At 56.1% G+C, this 17399-nt stretch overlaps 3 protein-coding genes across 4 annotated transcripts in view; 2 read left to right on the forward strand and 1 right to left on the reverse strand.

Annotated features, from left to right (window-relative positions):
• Positions 1-229: 229 nt before the first annotated feature.
• Positions 230-5789, forward strand: VMAC (vimentin type intermediate filament associated coiled-coil protein). Its single transcript, XM_009252660.4, has 2 exons — positions 230-612; positions 4376-5789. Exons 1-2 carry the CDS (start codon positions 422-424, stop codon positions 4692-4694), a joined length of 510 nt encoding a protein of 169 aa, XP_009250935.1. The 5' UTR covers positions 230-421; the 3' UTR covers positions 4695-5789.
• On the forward strand, positions 631-12608 carry CAPS (calcyphosine). Of its 2 annotated transcripts, none has more exons than XM_063719870.1 (5): positions 631-651; positions 9954-10058; positions 10132-10309; positions 10510-10716; positions 10792-12608. In XM_063719870.1, exons 2-5 carry the CDS (start codon positions 9976-9978, stop codon positions 10891-10893), a joined length of 570 nt encoding a protein of 189 aa, XP_063575940.1. In that variant the 5' UTR covers positions 631-651; positions 9954-9975; the 3' UTR covers positions 10894-12608. The 2 variants fall into 2 exon arrangements, with proteins under 2 accessions (XP_063575940.1, XP_024092240.1); XM_024236472.3 differs by lacking the exon at positions 631-651 and adding an exon at positions 6424-9878.
• RANBP3 (RAN binding protein 3) overlaps positions 11711-17399 on the reverse strand; it is a gene marked incomplete at its 5' end in the record, with an annotated part of 62312 nt that continues 56623 nt past the window's right edge. Inside the window, 4 exon segments of the mRNA NM_001133401.1 lie at positions 11711-13212; positions 13352-13538; positions 14061-14203; positions 16749-16869. Coding sequence (NP_001126873.1) covers positions 13169-13212; positions 13352-13538; positions 14061-14203; positions 16749-16869 — 495 coding nt within the window. The 3' untranslated portion in view covers positions 11711-13168.

Consider the following 17399-nt stretch of genomic DNA (forward strand, 5'->3'; position numbering starts at 1 on the left):
ACTCCTGACAGGCCACAGGTTCGGGGGGCGTGGTCAGGCTTGCTGTTTCGCGGAGTCCGGGCCAATCCTGGTGTTAGTTTCCAAGTAGGGCGGGGACAGTATCGAAGGTGTGACCAATCCCGTTTCCAGAGCCTGAGTTGCGCGAGCCGCCAAAGGATGTGGCCAGCCTGGGGGCGTGGCTGTCAAGATCTTGTCAAATCCTAGAGTGAGCCCAAACTCAGGGGCGGAGTTTCATGATCCCGGAACCGGTGGTAGTGTTTGGGTTTGAGGAGAGCACGACCCAGCCCTGTGGGGTGGGGTCTAGCGGGGTCAGCGACCAATCGCGCCGAGGTTTAGTGGGGCGGGGCCCTCCCGGGGGCGGGGACTGTGCCAGTTCCGGGCCGCCTGGGGGCGTGGCCGGGCCTGGACAGCGGCCTGGGCCATGTCTGCGCCGCCGGCCCTGCAGATCCGGGAGGCGAACGCACACCTGGCAGCCGTACACCGGCGCGCGGCGGAGCTGGAGGCGCGGCTGGACGCGGCGGAGCGCACGGTGCACGCCCAAGCCGAGCGCCTGGCCCTCCACGACCAGCAGCTGCGCGCCGCCCTAGACGAACTGGGTCGCGCCAAGGACCGGTGAGGCCCGGGGCCGGCCAGGTGGACTTCACCGAGGCGGTAGGCGGAGGCAGAGCCGAGGCTGGAAAGCGAGGAAGGGCAGGGGGAACCGTGTGCACTTGTATGGAAGCTAGACTGAATATGGGATTGATAAAAACACCAAAAAACTCTAATTAGTAATCAGTATGTAAAGTTGAGAGAAGTGACACAGGTGTGGACTTCTAACTTCAAACAGGCCCACTTTCCTACAGGTGCTGAGCGACGCAGGGATCACAGACCGCCCAGCGTAGACATTGGGAGCCATAGCAGGCTCTTCAGCAAGGGAGGAGGGGATCATATCAGCATTTTAACTTTTAAAATTTATTATTTTTTTTTGAGACGGAGTTTCGCTCTTGTCGCCTAGGCTGTAGTGCAGTGGCGTGATCTCAGCTCACTGCAACATCCACCTCCTGGATTCAAGCGATTCTCCTGCCTCAGCCTCCCGTGTAGGTGGGATTACAGGCGCCCGCCACCACGCCCGGTCGATTTTTTGTATTTATAGTAGAGACTGGTTTTCGTCACGTTGTGCAGGCTGGTCTCTAACTCCTGACCTCAGGTGATCCGCCCGCCTCAGCCTCCTAAAGTGCTGGGATTACAGGCGTGAGCCACCGCGTCCAGCCTAAATTTATTATTTTTGAGGCAGGGCCTCACTCCTATGCCCAGGCTGGAGTGCAGCCTCGACCTCCGGAGCTCAGGTCATTCTCCCACCTCAGTCTCCCAAGCAGCTGGGACTACAGGCGTCCACCACCACGCATGGCTAATTTTTTGTATTTTTTTTTGTAGAGACAGTTTTGCTGTGTTGCCCAGTTTGGTCTTGAACTCCTGGGCTCAAGCAATCCTCCCACCTCACCCTTCCAAAGTGCTGGGATTACAGGCATAAGCCACCACGCCTATCTCTTTTATTATTTTTGAGACAGGGTCTTGCTCTGTTGCCCAGGCTGGAATGCAGTGGTGCGATCTTGACTCACTGCAGTCTCACCCTCCCTCCTCAGCCTCTCAAGTAGCTGGGATTACAGGCGTGCGACAGCACACCTGGCTGAGTTTAAAAAAAAAAAAAAACAAATCCTTTAGAAATGGGGTCAGACTATGTTGCCTAGGCTGGCCTTGAACTCCTGGGCTCAAGTGATCCTCCCGCCTCAGCCTCCTGAAGTGCTGGGATTACAGGCATGAGCCACCATGCTAGCCCATATCAGCATTGTTGAAGAGTCCCTCTGACAGCTGAGGATGAAAGAGATGAGACAGGCACCCAGGGAGGTGGGAGGAGCTGGGGCCCAGGTGGGAACTATTAATTCAGAGCTAATTGGAAATATTCATTTTTACTGAGCACCTGCTGTGTGCCAGGCACTCATTCATTCATCTTCATTGAGCACCTACTGTGTGTCAGGCATTCTGCTGGGTAGTGGAGCACAGCAGTAAGACTTAGCCTTGCCCATTGGGCATCCACAGTCCAGTGGAGAGACAGACATGTCACTGGGCAGTTACATCATCGGTGGCCAACGGCTGTGACAGAGGGGCATATGGGGCTCTGAGGGATCTCAGAGGGAAGGCTTCCCAGAGGAAGAGCCTACTAAGAATAGGTGGGAAAAGATAATGGAAAAGAAGGAACTGCAGGAAGAGTGAGGGGACGAAATGAGGGTTCTCATAAGAAAATGCCATAAACTGGCTGGGCGGTGGCTCACACCTGTAATCCCAGCATTTTGGAAGGCTGAGGCAGGCAGATCACCTGAGGTCAGGAGTTCGAGACCAGCCTGGCCAACATGGCGAAACCCTGTCTCTACTAAAAATATAAAAAATTAGCTGGGTGTGGTGGCACGCGCCTGTAGTCCCAGCTACTTGGGAGGTTGAGGCACAAGAATCGCTTGAACCCAGGAGGCGGAGGTTGCGGTGAGCCGAAATTGCGCCACTGCACTCCAGCCTGGGCAACAGAGAGACACTCTGTCTCAAACAAACAAAAAAACAAAATGCCATAAATTAAGTGGCTTAAACAAGAGGTTTCTTTCTCAGCGTTCTGGAGGCTGGATGTCCGAGAGCAGGGTGCCAGCATGGTCAGATTATGCGAGGGCCCTCTCCCGGGCTTGCAGATTTCTGGCTTCTCTCTGCGTCCTCACAGGGCAGAGAGAGCCAGGGAGTTCTTTTGTATCTCTTCATATAAGCACACTAATCCCACCTTAGAGACCCCCACCCTGACAACCTCATCTAACCCTAATCACCTCCATAAAGCTCCATCTCTAAATACCCTTCTGCTATGGTTAGGCTTTGTGTCTCCACCCAAATGTCAGCTTGAATTGTAATCCCATAATGCCCACGTGTTGTGGAAGGAACTGGTGGGAGGTAAGTGAATCATGGGGGATGGTTTCCCCTTCATGCTGTTCTCGTGATAGTGAGTGAGTTCTCATGAGATCTAATGGCTGGGCACAATGGCTCACGCCTGTAATCTCAGCACTTCGGGAGGCTGAAGCGGGCAGATCACCTGAGGTCACGAGTTCGAGACCAGCCTGGCCAACATGGTGAAACCCTGTCTCTACTAAAAATAATAATAATAAAAAAAATTAGCTGGGCATGGTGGCACACACCTGCAGTCCCAGCTACTGGGGAGGCTGAGGCAGAATTGCTTGAACTCGGGAGGCGGAGGTTGCAGTGAGCCAAGATCACACCACTGCACTCCAGCCTGGATGACAGAGCTAGATTCTGTCTCAATCAATCAACAAGGGAGATCTGATGGTTTTATAAGAGATTCCCCCTTCACTGGTCTCTCATTCTGTCTCCTGCTGCCCTGTAAAGAGGTGCCTTCCATCATGATTGTAAGTTTCCTGAGGCCGCCCCCAGCCATGTGGAAATGTGAGTCAATTACACCTCTTTATAAATCACCCAGTATCAGGTATGTCCTTAGAGCGTCATGAGAATGGACTAATACACCTCCCATTGGGGTTAGGACTTCATCATATGAATTTTGGGGAGACGGAAAGATTCAGTTCAGGCTGGGTACAGTGGCTCAGCCTGTAATCCCAGTACTTCGGGAGGCCAAGGCGGGCGGATCACTTGAGGTCAGGAGTTCGAGACCAGCCTGGCCAACATGGCAAAACCTTGTCTCTACTAAAAATACAAAAATCAGTCGGGCATGGTGGCGCATGCCTGTAAACCCAGCTACTCGGGAGGTTGAGGCAGGATAGTTGTTTGAACCTGGAAGGCAGAGGTTGCACTGAACTCCAGCCTGGGCAACAGAGCGAGACTCTGTCTCAGAAATTATAATAATAGGCTGGGCATGGTGGCTCACGCCTGTAATCCCAGCACTTTGAGAGGCCACGGCGGGTGGATCACGAGGTCAGGAGTTCGAGACCAGCCTGGCCAGCATGGTGAAACCCCATCTCTACTGAAGATACAAAAAACTAGCCGGGCGTGGTGGTGGGCACCTGTAATCCCAGCTACTAGGGAGGCTGAGGCAGGAGAATTGCTTGAACCCCGGAGGCGGAGGTTGCAGTGAGCTGAGATTGCGCCATTGCACTCCAGCCTGGGCGACAGGGCGAGACTTCGTCTCAAAAAAAAATAATAATATAAAATAAAATATAATAATAATAATAAAAACAAAGAAACATTCCGTTCATAACCAGGGAGGACCCTGAGGCAGTGGTGAGGAATGCGGGCTTTATCCCAAAGGCGATGGGGAGCCTCTTGCGGGTCCGGAGCAGGGAGGAGCAGGTGCTGTGGTCCTCAGTTCCGTAATCACCTCCTCTTGCCTTCCTGCCAGTGAGATTGCCACACTCCAGGAGCAGCTGATGACCTCAGAGGCCACTGTCCACAGCCTGCAGGCCACCGTGCACCAGAGGGACGAGCTCATTAGGCAGTTGCAGCCCCGGGCTGAGCTGCTGCAGGACATCTGCCGCCGCCGGCCACCCCTGGCCGGGCTGCTGGATGCCCTGGCTGAGGCTGAGCGCCTGGGGCCCCTGCCGGCCAGTGACCCCGGCCACCCACCTCCCGGTGGGCCTGGTCCACCCCTTGACAACAGCACTGGGGAAGAGGCAGACAGGGACCACCTCCAGCCTGCGGTGTTTGGGACCACAGTGTGAGCCCGGAATGCGGATTACAGAATGGAGACAGAAAGCCACTGCTGTCAGTGTCCTTGGGAGTCACCAGCACCCTGCAGGGGGACCCTACGGCAGAGCCAAAGTCCTGTCTAAGCATCAGAACAGGCTGAACAGTCAAAAAGTTTTCAAATAGGCCCACAGGCTAGATGCAGACGTTTAACCCAGACAGAAGTGTTCTTGTTTGTTTGTTTTTAAGCTTTGAATCAGTCACCCTTGCTAAAAACCTGGCAATGCAAACACAAAGATCTGGATTTCTGGCAAGACTTGGCCAAGCTTGCCTGGAGTTCAGGGCACCCTCTTTAGCCAGGGTGTGAGTTTCTGTTGGTCTTTTTTTTTTTTTGAGACAGAGTCCCACTCTGTCGCCCTGGCTGGAGTGCAGTGGTGCGATCTTGGCTAACTGCAACCTCCGCCTCCCAGGTTCAAGCGATTCTCCTGTCTCATCCTTCAGAGTAGCTGGGATCACAGGCGCCCACCACCACACCCGGCTAATTTTATATTTTTAGTAGAGATGGGGGGGTTTCACCATGTTGACCAGGCTGGTCTCAAACTCCTGACCTTAGGTGATCCACCCGCCTCGGCCTTCGAAAGTGCTACAATTATAGGCGTAAGCCACCGTGCCCGGCCCTAGCCTAGCTTTTGTAGCACGCAACTGTCTCCTTTTTATACGCCCTAAAGAATCGATTTTTGAACTCCTTGTTTCTGCGCTGTCCTTCTTAGCCCAGGACATTCAGGGTGCTTTGCTTGTTGTCAAACCAGGGAAAGGAGAAAACTCCTGTGCCTTTCTGAGCCAGCCTGTCACCCTGGCCTGGTCGGCAGCCATTCCCCTACCTCCTCACTCAGGGAACTGTCACACCAGGAACCGGCGAGGGGCACAGCCTGTTTCAGACCAGAAAGGTCGGAGGCCACCCACGGCCTTCAGGATGGCGCCCGCCTGCCTGCCTGGCAACAGTGACCCCTCAGTGCAGTAACAATGGGCCCATTTTCTCCTCTGGATGAACAAGGAGGGGGGTTGTTTGTACAAAGGAAAGGCAGGCTGGGGCCTGTCTGTGCTCAAGAATAAACCGGATGATTTCCTGGCCTGGGTCCTTAATCCTTTCCTCCTGGCCTGGGGGCAAGAGGGAGGCCCTCTGTGTTATTTGTGCCTCATGGTAGGGTCCTGCTGGGCCAGGTAGAATCTAGGGAGCGTAGGCCAAGCACTCTCTACACTGATTGCATCTAATCTTCGAGTTTCCCTGTAGACACAGGCTTTGTCCTCATTTTACAGCTGTGGAAAGTGAGGCCCAGGCCGGGCGCGGTGGCTCACACCTGTAATCTCAGCACTTTGGGATGCAGGTGGATCACCTGAGGTCAGGAGTTCGAGACCACCCTGGCCAACATGGTGAAACCCCGTCTCTACTAAAAATACTAAAATTAGCCGGGCGTGGTGGCGGGGGCCTGTAGTCCCAGCTACTCGGGAGGCTGAGGCAGAAGAATTGCTTGAACCCGGGAGGTGGAGGTTGCAGTGAGTGGAGATTGCACCACCACACTCCAGCCTGGGAGACAGAGACTCAGTCTCAAAGGAAAAAAAAAAACAACAACAAAAAACAGAGGCCCAGAGGTGTGAAGGGAACACACTCCGGGTCTGGAGGGCCAGGGCCACTTCCAATTCTGGGGGAAGTTATTGCTGAAATTCTGTTTTCTTTCTTTCTTTTTTTATTTTTTTAAAGAGACAAAGTCTCACTGTTGCCCAGGCTGGAGTGCAATGGTGTGATCACAACTCACTGCAGCCTCAAAATCCTGGTCTCGGCTGGGCCAGTGGCTCACACCTATAATCTCAGCACTTTGGGAGGCCAAGGCAGGTGGATCACCTGAGGCTAGGAGTTCGAGACCAGCCTGGCCAACATAGTGAAACTCCGTCTCTACTAAAAATACAAAAATTAACCGGGTGTGGTGGCACGTGCCTGTAATCCCAGCTACTCAGGAGGTTGAAGCAGGAGAATCACTTGAACCCGGGAGATGGAGGCTGTAGTGAGCCGAGATTGCACCACTGCACTCCAGCTTGGGCGACAGAAGGAGACTCCATCTCAAAAAAAAATCCTGGGATCAAGCTATCATGCCACCTCAACCTGCCAAGTAGCTGGGACCACGGGCATATGCCACCATGCCTAGCAGCGTTTTTGCATTTTTTCTAGAGATGAGGTCTCATTACATTGCCCAGGCTGGTCTTGAACTCCTGGCCTCAAGTGATCCTCCTGCATTGGCCTCCCAAGAAATTCTTACTCAACATTTACAAATGAGATGCCAAAACAGCACTTCAATAATAGTGGTTATATTTTATCGTTCTCTACACAGAAAAAAAAATGCTGCTTGTAACACTCATAGACACGAAAGTATTTCTCTGCCTATTTAAATAATTCTGGATTGCAGTGAGCCATCAGGATTTTGGCAGCCAGATGTCACCATGATTTCTCATAAAACTGATGATGTTACATCAGTGGTGGCCTGAATGAAGATGCTGGGATGCCTGTAATCTACAGATTGGTTTCAGACTCCAAAGGCAACCTCTTTTTTTTTTTTTTTTTTGAGACGGAGTCTGGCTCTGCCACCCTGCCACCCAGGCTGGAGTACAGTGGTGTGATCTAGGCTCACTGCAACCTCTGCCTCCAGGGTTCAAGTGATTCTCCTGCCTCAGCCTCCTGAGCAGCTGGGATTACAGGCATGCACCACCATGCCCAGCTATTGATTTTTTATTTTTAGTAGAGATGGGGTTTCAAAATGTTGGCCAGGCTGGTCTTGAACTCTTGACCTCAAGTGATCTGCCCACCTCGGCCTCCCAAAGTGCTGGGATTACAGGCGTGAGCCACCGCGCCCAGCCCTGGCCTCTTTTTTTGTTATTTATTTATTTTTGAGACAGAGTCTCACTCTGTCACCCAGGCTGGGGTGCAGTGGCGTGGTCTTGGTTCACTGCAATCTCTGCCTCCCGGGTTCAAGTGGTTCTCCTGCCTCAGCCTCCAGAGTAGGTGGGATTACAGGCACCCGTCACCATGCCTGGCTAATTTTTTTTTTTTTTTTTGAGACAAAGTCTTGCTCTTGTCCCCCAGTCTGGAGTGCAATGGCGCGATCTCGGCTCACTGCAACCTCCGCTTCCCAGATTCATGCAATTCTCCTGCCTCAGCCTCCCGAGTAGCTGGGATTACAGGCACATACCACCACGCCCAGCTAATTTTTTTGTATTTTAAGTAGAGACAGGGTTTCACCATGTTGGCCAGGCTGGTCTCAAACTCCTGACCTCAGGTGATCTGTCTGCCTCGGCCTCCCAAAGTGCTGTGATTACAGGCGTGAGCCACCGCGCCCGGCCGACTAATTTTTGTATTTATAGTAGAGACAGGGTTTCACCATGTTGGCCAGGCTGGTCTCGAATTGCTGACCTCATGATCTGCCCGCCTTGGCCTCCCAAAGTGCTGGGATTACAGGCGTGAGCCACCGCGCCTGGGCAGTTTATTTATTTATTTTTAAGAGGCGGGGGTCTTGCTCTGTAACCCAGGCTGGAGTGCAGCGGTGCGATCATAGCTCACTGCAGCCTCCAACTCCCGGGCTCAAGTGATCCTCCTGCCTCAGCCTTCCAAGTAGGTGGGATTACAGGAACACACCACCATGCCTGGCTAATTTTTTGTAGTTTTTATAGAGATGGGGGGGTCTCAAACTCCTGGGCTCAAGTGATCTTCCTGCCCTGGCTTCCCAAAGTGTTGGGATTACAGGCATGAGCCACCTCGCTCAGGCAAGGCAACTTCTGACAATATAATTGTGCTGTGGGCGAGGTAAAGCCAAGCTTGGAGAAGGCTCCGATTGATGATCCTTGGGTCGGGGCGAACAGTGGGTCCTCAAACAGGGCCCACGTTGCAAGTCCTGGAAAACCCAGCCATCAGCGGGCAGGTATATCTGACGTCTCCGTTGAAGGCCTTCAGGGAGGTGGCTTTGTCTCTTGAGGTTTATGTCTGGGATCAGGGCTGCTCCTCCACTCGGGGTCACAACCTCTGGCTCATCACCTTGTCAGGAGCCAGCCCACTAAGTCACGTTTCAGGCCTGAAAACCAACAACAAAAGATCCGTAAAGACAGAAGTCCTGGGACTGGCTCTTAATGACTGCCAGTGACAAGCTTTGTGGCAGTGAGCAGAGGTGTCCCTCAGGCTCAGCTCAGTCTCTGTGGGTTGCAGGACCTGCCCTTGGAGGTGGGCCTGGGAGGGAGGTCTTGGGGCCCCAGGACCTGGGCCACCTGGGGCTTTTTTTTTTTTTTTTTTTCTTTTTGAGATGGAGTCTTGCTCTGTCGCCCAGGCTGGAGTGCAGTGGTGCGATCTTGGCTCACTGCAAGCTCCACCTCCTGGGTTCAAGCGATTCTCCTGCCTCAGCTTCCTAAGTAGCTGGGATTACAGGCGCCCACCATCATGCACGGCTAATTTTTGTATTTTTAGTAGAGGCGGGGTTTCACCATGTTGGTCAGGCTGGTCGCAAACTCCTGACCTCGTGATCTGCCCACGTTGGCCTCCCAAAGTGCTGAGATTACAGGCGTGAGCCACCGCGCCCAGCCCACCTGGGGCATTTTTGTTGCTGTACAATAGAAACAAGTTCTCTATATGTTCCCCAGGCTGGTCTAAACTGGACTCAAGTGATCCTCCCACCTAGACCTCCCAAAGTGCTGGGATTTCAGGCGTGAGCCGCTGTGGCTGGTCAGAACCTGGGGCCCTTTTGAACTTTGATTCCTCAGCAATTTTGTCAGCCCTGGCCTGGGCTGAGAAGCCCCTGTGAAGCCCAGAGAGGGAAAGGGACCTGTCCAGGGTCACACAGGAATCATGCCTCGAGCCTCCCCAGCCACGGACTTGTCTCCATCCAGGGCATTTCAGCCCCTGCAGGGCAGTGGCCTGCCCCTCCTCCTTGGAGCCAGAAAGGGATGCAGTGCCACAGGGATCTGGCTCTGTCCCAGGCCCTGTGGGGCTGGCAGTTGAGTAAGCAGTCAGGCTGGGTGCACCCATCCCTCCCCCACTCCCCACTGCTACTGCCCAGCACAGTGCATTCATGCAGCTGGGCCCCGCCCCGTCTCCAGAGGCACCTTCCACTAGCAACAGTCTCCCCAGGCACAACACAGCTAACACAAGGCCCCGCAGGCAGGACTCTGGGACAGACGCAGGCCAGGTGAGCGTCTGAACAAGGGGCAGTCGGCCAGGGTGGGCTTGCGGGAGTCCCCACCTTCACCTCTCTCCCTTCCAGCTGCCCAGAGCCCAGACCAAGCATGGATGCTGTGGATGCCACCATGGAGAAACTCCGGGCACAGTGCCTGTCCCGCGGGGCCTCGGGCATCCAGGGCCTGGCCAGGTGAGCTGTCCCCTCCCAGCTTCCTGACGCCAGCCCCTGAGACCACTGTTCCAATTGTGTCCCCTGCCTCCAGGTTTTTCCGCCAACTAGACCGGGACAGGAGCAGATCCCTGGACGCTGATGAGTTCCGGCAGGGTCTGGCCAAACTCGGGCTGGTGCTGGACCAGGCGGAGGCAGAGGGTGTGTGCAGGAAGTGGGACCGCGACGGCAGCGGGACACTGGATCTGGAGGAGTTCCTTCGGGCGCTGCGGGTGAGCCCCCACCTCACAATCAAGGCGTGTGCCCTGGGCATGAGGTGACAGAGGATGCTGAGATGCGGAGACAGGGGACTCCTCCTCAAGAGCTGCTGTTAAGAGGCGCCTGCTGGGGCATACAGCCCCGGTGCTCTGCACAGCGTCTTGGGGGTTTGGGTGTGCTACCCACCACCCCCAGTCACCACCTCCTGTCCCAGCCCCCCATGTCCCAGGCCCGGGAGGCAGTCATCGCAGCTGCATTTGCCAAGCTGGACCGCAGTGGGGACGGTGTCGTGACGGTGGACGACCTCCGCGGGGTGTACAGTGGCCGTGCCCACCCCAAGGTGCGCAGTGGGGAGTGGACCGAGGACGAGGTGCTGCGCCGCTTCCTGGACAACTTCGACTCCTCTGAGAAGGACGGGCAGGTGGGTGGCTGTGCGGGGGGCCCCCCTCCCCAGGCAGTTCCTCGGCCGTGCCCCCTCACGGCCCTCTGTTCCCAGGTCACACTGGCGGAATTCCAGGACTACTACAGCGGCGTGAGTGCCTCCATGAACACGGATGAGGAGTTCGTGGCCATGATGACCAGTGCCTGGCAGCTGTGAGCAGCTCCGGCTCAGCCCTGCTGCCCTGGCCTGTCACTCCCCACCCCTGCCGGAGACCTCCCTTCCCTGGGCCCCTTCTCTCCTGGGCAGCCACACCAGAGCGGGGAGGGGCAGGTGGGGGAATGGAGGCTGCAGGACTGGCTAGACCAGGTCCCTGCTGGGCCACCAGGCGGAGGTGGGACAAAGGTCCTAACAGAAGTCACTGGCTCAGGACCCCAGGGAGAAACACTCTCCCCACCCACACCATGCTGACCCGAGGCCTTGCAGTCCCTGCGGATGTACCTGCCAAGGTCCCCTGATCCCCCCACCCGGACTGCTGCTCCCCACCCCTCCCTTGCAGGTCCCCCAGGAAGCCAGGTGACCCCAGGTGGGAGGCTGTGTGTGGAGGCCATCCTGGAAGGAAGTTTAGACCTGCCCAGGTGTGGAGCGAGGGGCAAGGGGGCATCCTAACCTCAGAAACCAAAATAAAGCCTTTGAAAAAAAAATCTGTAAAACATCAACCCAATCAGAAGATGGCAAATGGGGAATAAAAATAGCAGTTAACACGTCCAGTGGGCCCAGTATCTACACTCTCGTGAGCAGCCCGAGGCTGGGAGCTCTGGGCGGGGGGCAGAAGACCGGCGGGGCCTTGCAGCGGGGGTTGGGGGTAAAGTGCGGGTGGCGGTGGAGAGAACAGGGCTGTGGCTGGACCCCAGCACTGGTGACACGCTGGGTGGGAGCATGAGGCCCCAGGCTGCTGGAGGTCCTCGCCCGGGGAGGTGGAGGCCGTTCCTGGTCAGGGGCTTCCTGAGGCCCCTAGGGCATGCAGAGGCCAGGGTTTTAGTTAAAAGTTTAATGTAGTTCCCAAATACATTTCATATGACAATCTTACATAAATGTTCCAAAACACATGGGCGTTATCTCGTTGTACTCGTCACTAGCTGGCTAAGGCTTAAAGCAGAGACGTGTGACTGGGTCTCTCGGGAGGGCCTCTGGTTCTTCCCGGGCTCAGGCTTGCTGGGGGCTGGGGGCCAGGGCTCTGGCGACCTAGAGGTGTGGGCGGCACAGCTGCAGGAGGCCTTCTCTTAACCCTCCAAGAGTGGGGCTGGGAGATTTCCTCTGAAGTCCCAAAGAGGCCCTGTGCCCAAGGGACCTCCTCCTCGGCCTCCCCAGGTGGGTGGTGCAAGCTGGCTCTTGGCCACGCTCCAGGGTCGGGTGGGCACAGGCGTCTACTCCAGTGTGCTGCGTGCTTGTGAGACCGCCTGTTCTGGGACCAGCCCCCAGGCTCTTCCACCAAGACTTGGTGAGGGTCCCCCTCTGCCTCTCACAGAGGCCCCTGGCCCTGGACTGTCCTGGGGGCAGGGACACCTGCGGCTGGGGAAGGGATGGCCAACAGCGGGAAGCAGTTTGCGCCTGGTGCCTGATGATGGTGAACCACGTGACAGATGGAGACGGGAGTCAGGGGACCCTGGGGACCCTTCCAGCTCCAGTGACCTTTTCCCAGATAGGCACTCTCCAGGCCTAGGACAGACAGGGCCCCAACTCCTCATCACCCCATGGCTTGGCCTGGAGGAACCTGGGGTGGGAAACAAGTAGCCCCCCAACCTCAGAGGCCAGAACCACAGGTGGGGGACAGGGACCTCGACAGAGCTGTGCCTGCTCAATGCTGGAGAGCATCTTAACCTAAGAAACCAAAACAAAGCCTTCAAAAAGAAAAAGAAAAAAGATGTAAAATATACACCCCCGATCAGAGAGGGGAAGGAAGTGGGAAATGAAGATAGTAGTTAACAGCACGTCCAACGGGCCCAGTGTCTACACTCGTACAAGCAGCCCCCCAGGCTGGGCGGGGGTCCCAGGCCTGTAGTTGGGGAGCCCCGGGCAGGGGCAGAGGGCTGGCTGTTCCCCACAAGGGCGGGAAGGGTGTGGGCGGCGGAGAAGCCAGGGGCTCTGGCTGGACCCAGAGGCTGGCGACACGCGGGGTGAAGGAACGAGGTCTCCAGTCCCAGTGAGAAGCCGTGACAAGTCTTAATGTGCCATTTCAATTCAAAGGAGGGGAGGGAGGAAATGTTCTTGTTTGTTTCGCTCATCAATATGATGAGGTCTCGTGTCCCAAACCACATTCAGGCAGTTCCAGAGTCTGCTTTTGAACAGGATGTGCGGGTCCAGACTGTGGCCGGCCCAGCGGGGTGTGTGGTTCCCGGCCCCGCACCTGGACGCTGCCGGCGGGGTGGGGGCGGGTGGGCGGGCGGACAGACGGACAAAGCAGCAGCCTGGTGTGTAGCCGGGCTCCCGGCCGCTATGTGCTCCCGGTCGTCTGCCCGTCCCCTTCGTCACCAGCACCTGCAGGGAAGCAGCAGCCCCGCGTCAAGATGGAGCCCGCAGTTCCCAGGTCTGGCCACCCCCGCCAGGAGATCAGCACTGGATCAAGGACGGCGGGCAGCTCTTTCTATCCCCCCAGGGTAGGGACCACCCGACTCACCAGCTGCGGTGGCCCCTGAAGGAGCCAGGACATCGTCATCATCGCTGTCGTCCTCCTCGTTGGACGGGGCTGCCCCAGGCTCAGGCGCGGGCATCTTGGCCTCCTGCTCCTGCTCCACGCGGCTGCGCAGGGCCAGGATGCGGTGATGCAGGGCTGCATACAACTGACCTGTGTCCTTGGAGCTGGCCTGGGAAGGGAGGAGGATATGAGACTCCCGGACCCCAGTCCTACCCTCTCCTGCCTTCTGCAGAACACAAGTGCCAAGTCCCAAGTCCCAACGTTCAGAGGTGACACTGCCACAAGGCCTTGTGGGGAGGCCATTGGCCCTGGGCCAGCAAGCCTCTCCCCGAAAGGATGCCACCACTCCCAGGTGGCTGGGAATATCTCAGAGGTCAGGGTTGGTGGACTCGACTGTGACACCATGACACAGGACAGAGGTGACCGCCCCACAGGGCTGTTAGCCCTGAACACATCACAACCCCTCAGCCAAACCCCAGCGGCTTCTCTGGGTTGAGAAGAGGACAAGGACCATGATCCCTACTCCTGATGGCTGGGACTGGCAGGTCCCATAGTGCTTCTTGTGTCCCAGGCAGCAACTGAAGCCCCTTCCCCCTCCCCTCCCCACCGTCCTGCCTGATCTGTGTGCCCAGGAACCCCCACATGGCTGGCAGGATGAGGGGTCCCAGATGCACCCGCGTGGCTGGCTCACCGAGATCAGGAAGACCTTCACGCCCTGGTCCTCGGTGTCCATGGCTGTGATGCGGATGCTCTTCTCGCTGGCCTTGTCGATCTGCATCTGGGCCCACAACTTGGTGTTGAGGATCAGTCGCAGGCTCCCCTGGGTCCGCATCACTACAACCAACAAAGCCACTCAGCCCTGGCCCCCACCCCGGCCCCCTCACAAACAGCCAGCTCCAAGATGGAAAGAGACATCACCGCGCAAAAGCCCATGATCCTCCCAGGACCCACCCACAGAGCAAGACTTCTCCCTGAGGCCAGCCCTGGCACACCTGCTCCCGGGGCGGGGCTCCTCCTCCCCAAGCCTGGACCACTGAAGGCCACAACTGCAGGTGGCCGCACAGGCTGGTGCTGCAGATCAGTGGCCAGAGGCCACATGCAGCTTGTGGGAGGTTGTGTTTGGTCCACACAGGTGGGCACCAGGATGGTAGTTCCCTTGGAGAAGGGGGGATTAGAGAGGAGCATGGGGTGGGCTGCAGGAGGCAGCCTGACACTCAGGTGCATGCGCTTCCTGTGTGTGTGAGACATCGGCCTCCGTGGGAGTTCACGCCCTTCTGACTGGCCTCCTCTGAGTGGGCCAGCCCTGCCCTCTGGTTTCCTTAGGAGAAGGCAGAGTAGGACCGCAGCTTAGCGCTTCCATGGAGAGGGGACGAGAGGACTGAGGGCAGCAGATTATGGAGGAAAATGGGAGGGCCTTGACTCTCTAGAGGATGCAACACCTCCGCGCCTGGCCTGGGCCCACCCCGTGGACTCAGCCAAGCCCCTACCTTCCTGCTGGCCGCCTCTCCCGACTGCAGCAGCCTGGAGAGGGTCAGAAACTTGTCCCCCTGCCCTGGCCCAGCGAACAGATCTCTCTGAGTCCAGGTGCCCACCTTAGAGGCCAAGTGGGAGAAAGACAGGGGTGATTTTGCTCTCCCTGAGGCTGTGGAGGGTACTGCTGCCACGGGGCTACAGGCTGATGACCCAGGCAGAGGGGATGACCTGGGGGCTCAGGGCTCTATGCCCTCTCCTTCCACAGACATTTGAACATTTCCACGAGACAAAAGGAAAAACACAAGAAGACGTCCATAAGGCCGGGCGCAGTGGCTCAAGCCTGTAATTCCAGGACTTTGGGAGGCCGAGGTGGGCGGATCACCTGAGGTCAGGAGATTGAGACAAGCCTGACCAATGTGGGGAAACCCTGTCTCTACTCAAAGTATAAAAAAAGTAGCCAGGCTTGGTGGCGGGTGCCTATAATCCCAGCTGCTCGGGAGGCTGAGGCAGGAGAATCGCTTGAACCTGGGAGGTGGAGGCTGCGGTGGGCCGAAACGAAGCCACTGCACTCCAGACTGGGCAACAAGGGCAAAACTCCGTCTCAAAAAAAAAAAAAAAAAAGAAGACGTCCATGGGGAACAAAAGAGCAGTCCCAACCTGCAGAGACACCCCTATCTGTTCTGACCAGGGCAGTGTTTCTCATCGAAGTGCATGAACACTACCCTTCAAGTGGGCCGCTTGAGTTACTGCTGGTCCTGAAACCCGTATTTATGAAAAGGCTGGAAGACACTTTGATTCGGGAAGATAAAACAAAAAGATGGTCCCGGCGCAGTGGCCCACGCCTGTAATTCCAGCGCTTTGGGAAGCTGAGGTGGGAGGACTGTTTGAGGCCAGGAGCTCAAGACCAGCCTGGGCAACACAGGGAGATCCCGTCTCTATAAAGACAAAAATAAAAAAATTAGCCAGACGTGGTGGTGCGTCTGTAGTCCCAGCTACTCAGGAGGCTAAGGTGGGAAGATCACTCGAACCCAGGAATTTGAGGCGACGATCATGCCACTGTACTCCAGCCTGGGTGGTGGAGTGAAATCACCTTTAGAAGGAAAAAAAGACACGTCCACATTTCAAATGTGCACACATGCAGGCTGATTTCCTTAAGTGGGTGTGTGTGTATGCAGGTACTCCAAGCTAAATGTCCACCAACAGGGAAAAGTCCATTGACTGTCAATGAAATATTAACATGAAAGTTTTTCAAAAACAGTATATTTTATTTTTTCTGAGATGCAGTCTTGGTCTGTCGCCCAGGCTGGAGTGCAGTGGCTCAATCTTGGCTCACTGCAATCTCCGTCTCCCAAGTTCAAGCAATTCTCCTGCCTCAGCCTCCCGAGTAGCTGGGATTACAGACATGTATCATCATGCCCGGCTAATTTTTGTATTTTTAGTAGAGACAGGGTTTTGCCATGTTGGCCAGGCTGGTCTTGAACTCCTGACCTCAGGTGACCCGCCCACTTCGGCCTCCCAAAGTGCTGGGGTTATAGGCGTGAGCCACTGCACCTGGCCAAAATTTCTCTTTATCAAGAGATTAGACTTGATGTTTGATTTCATTTTCCTTTCTATCATAAACCTGCCACTGTCAGAAAATCAGCTTAAAAACTTCCATAGACTTTTGTCCATTTTGACACTAAGAGGGTCACGGACAAGCTGGCAGCTGGAGCCAGTGTGTGAGGGTGGTGTTGAGGGCTGTGTGCAGGGAGGGGTTTGGGGGGCGGCTCTCATGGGAGACCGGCTCTGTGCCTTGACTCTCACAAGGGGAGGGTCAGGATCTCCCCCCTTCATTCCCTTTGGAATTGCACAGTCCCCAGCCCTCCCCATGGGGACCCGGCCACAGCGCCCGCCCTCTGCAGCTCACCTAGTCGGGACTGTAGTGTGCCGTCGTCGGTGGACGCCATGTCATTGAGTCTGAGCAGCCCCCGGCCTCTCTCCACCCAGGACTGTGAGGTCTTGTCGAAGACAAACAGCTTGCACTGCATCTGGAACACAGTGGCCGCCGGTGAACAGGGACCCCAGCTGGTGTCCTGCTGCAGCCACACCCTGAGAGTCGCCCTTTAGCCTGTGGGGACTGCCAGGGCCAGCCAACGATGGCCTGGGGGCCACCTTGGTCAGTTTTTTGTCCTGCCCTCAAGCTAGAACAGGCTTTACATTGTAAAAGGGGTATCTGAAAGTAAAAGAATCACTAAGGAAATGAAAAGCAAAACAATGGTGAGAAACCTCTCTGCGCACTCTAGGATGGCTATACCCACGTGGGGAAGCTGGAACCCTCACACACTGCCAGTGGGAAGGCCGCATGGTGCCACTGCTGTGGAAGAGAGTCTGGCGGCTCCTCAAACTGCTCAACAAGGAATTACCACATGCCCAAGCAATTCCATTCCTTGGTATGTACCCAAGAGAAATGGAACATTTGTTCGTGTTCACACACAGATCGCACATGAATGTGCACAGCACCATCATTCACGGTAGCCAAGTCTCAAGGAGGAATGGAGTGACACACATGGTCCGCCCC

The sequence above is a fragment of the Pongo abelii genome, chromosome 20 (assembly GCF_028885655.2).
Source record: "Pongo abelii isolate AG06213 chromosome 20, NHGRI_mPonAbe1-v2.0_pri, whole genome shotgun sequence".
In the NCBI taxonomy this organism is placed as follows: Eukaryota; Metazoa; Chordata; class Mammalia; order Primates; family Hominidae; genus Pongo; species Pongo abelii.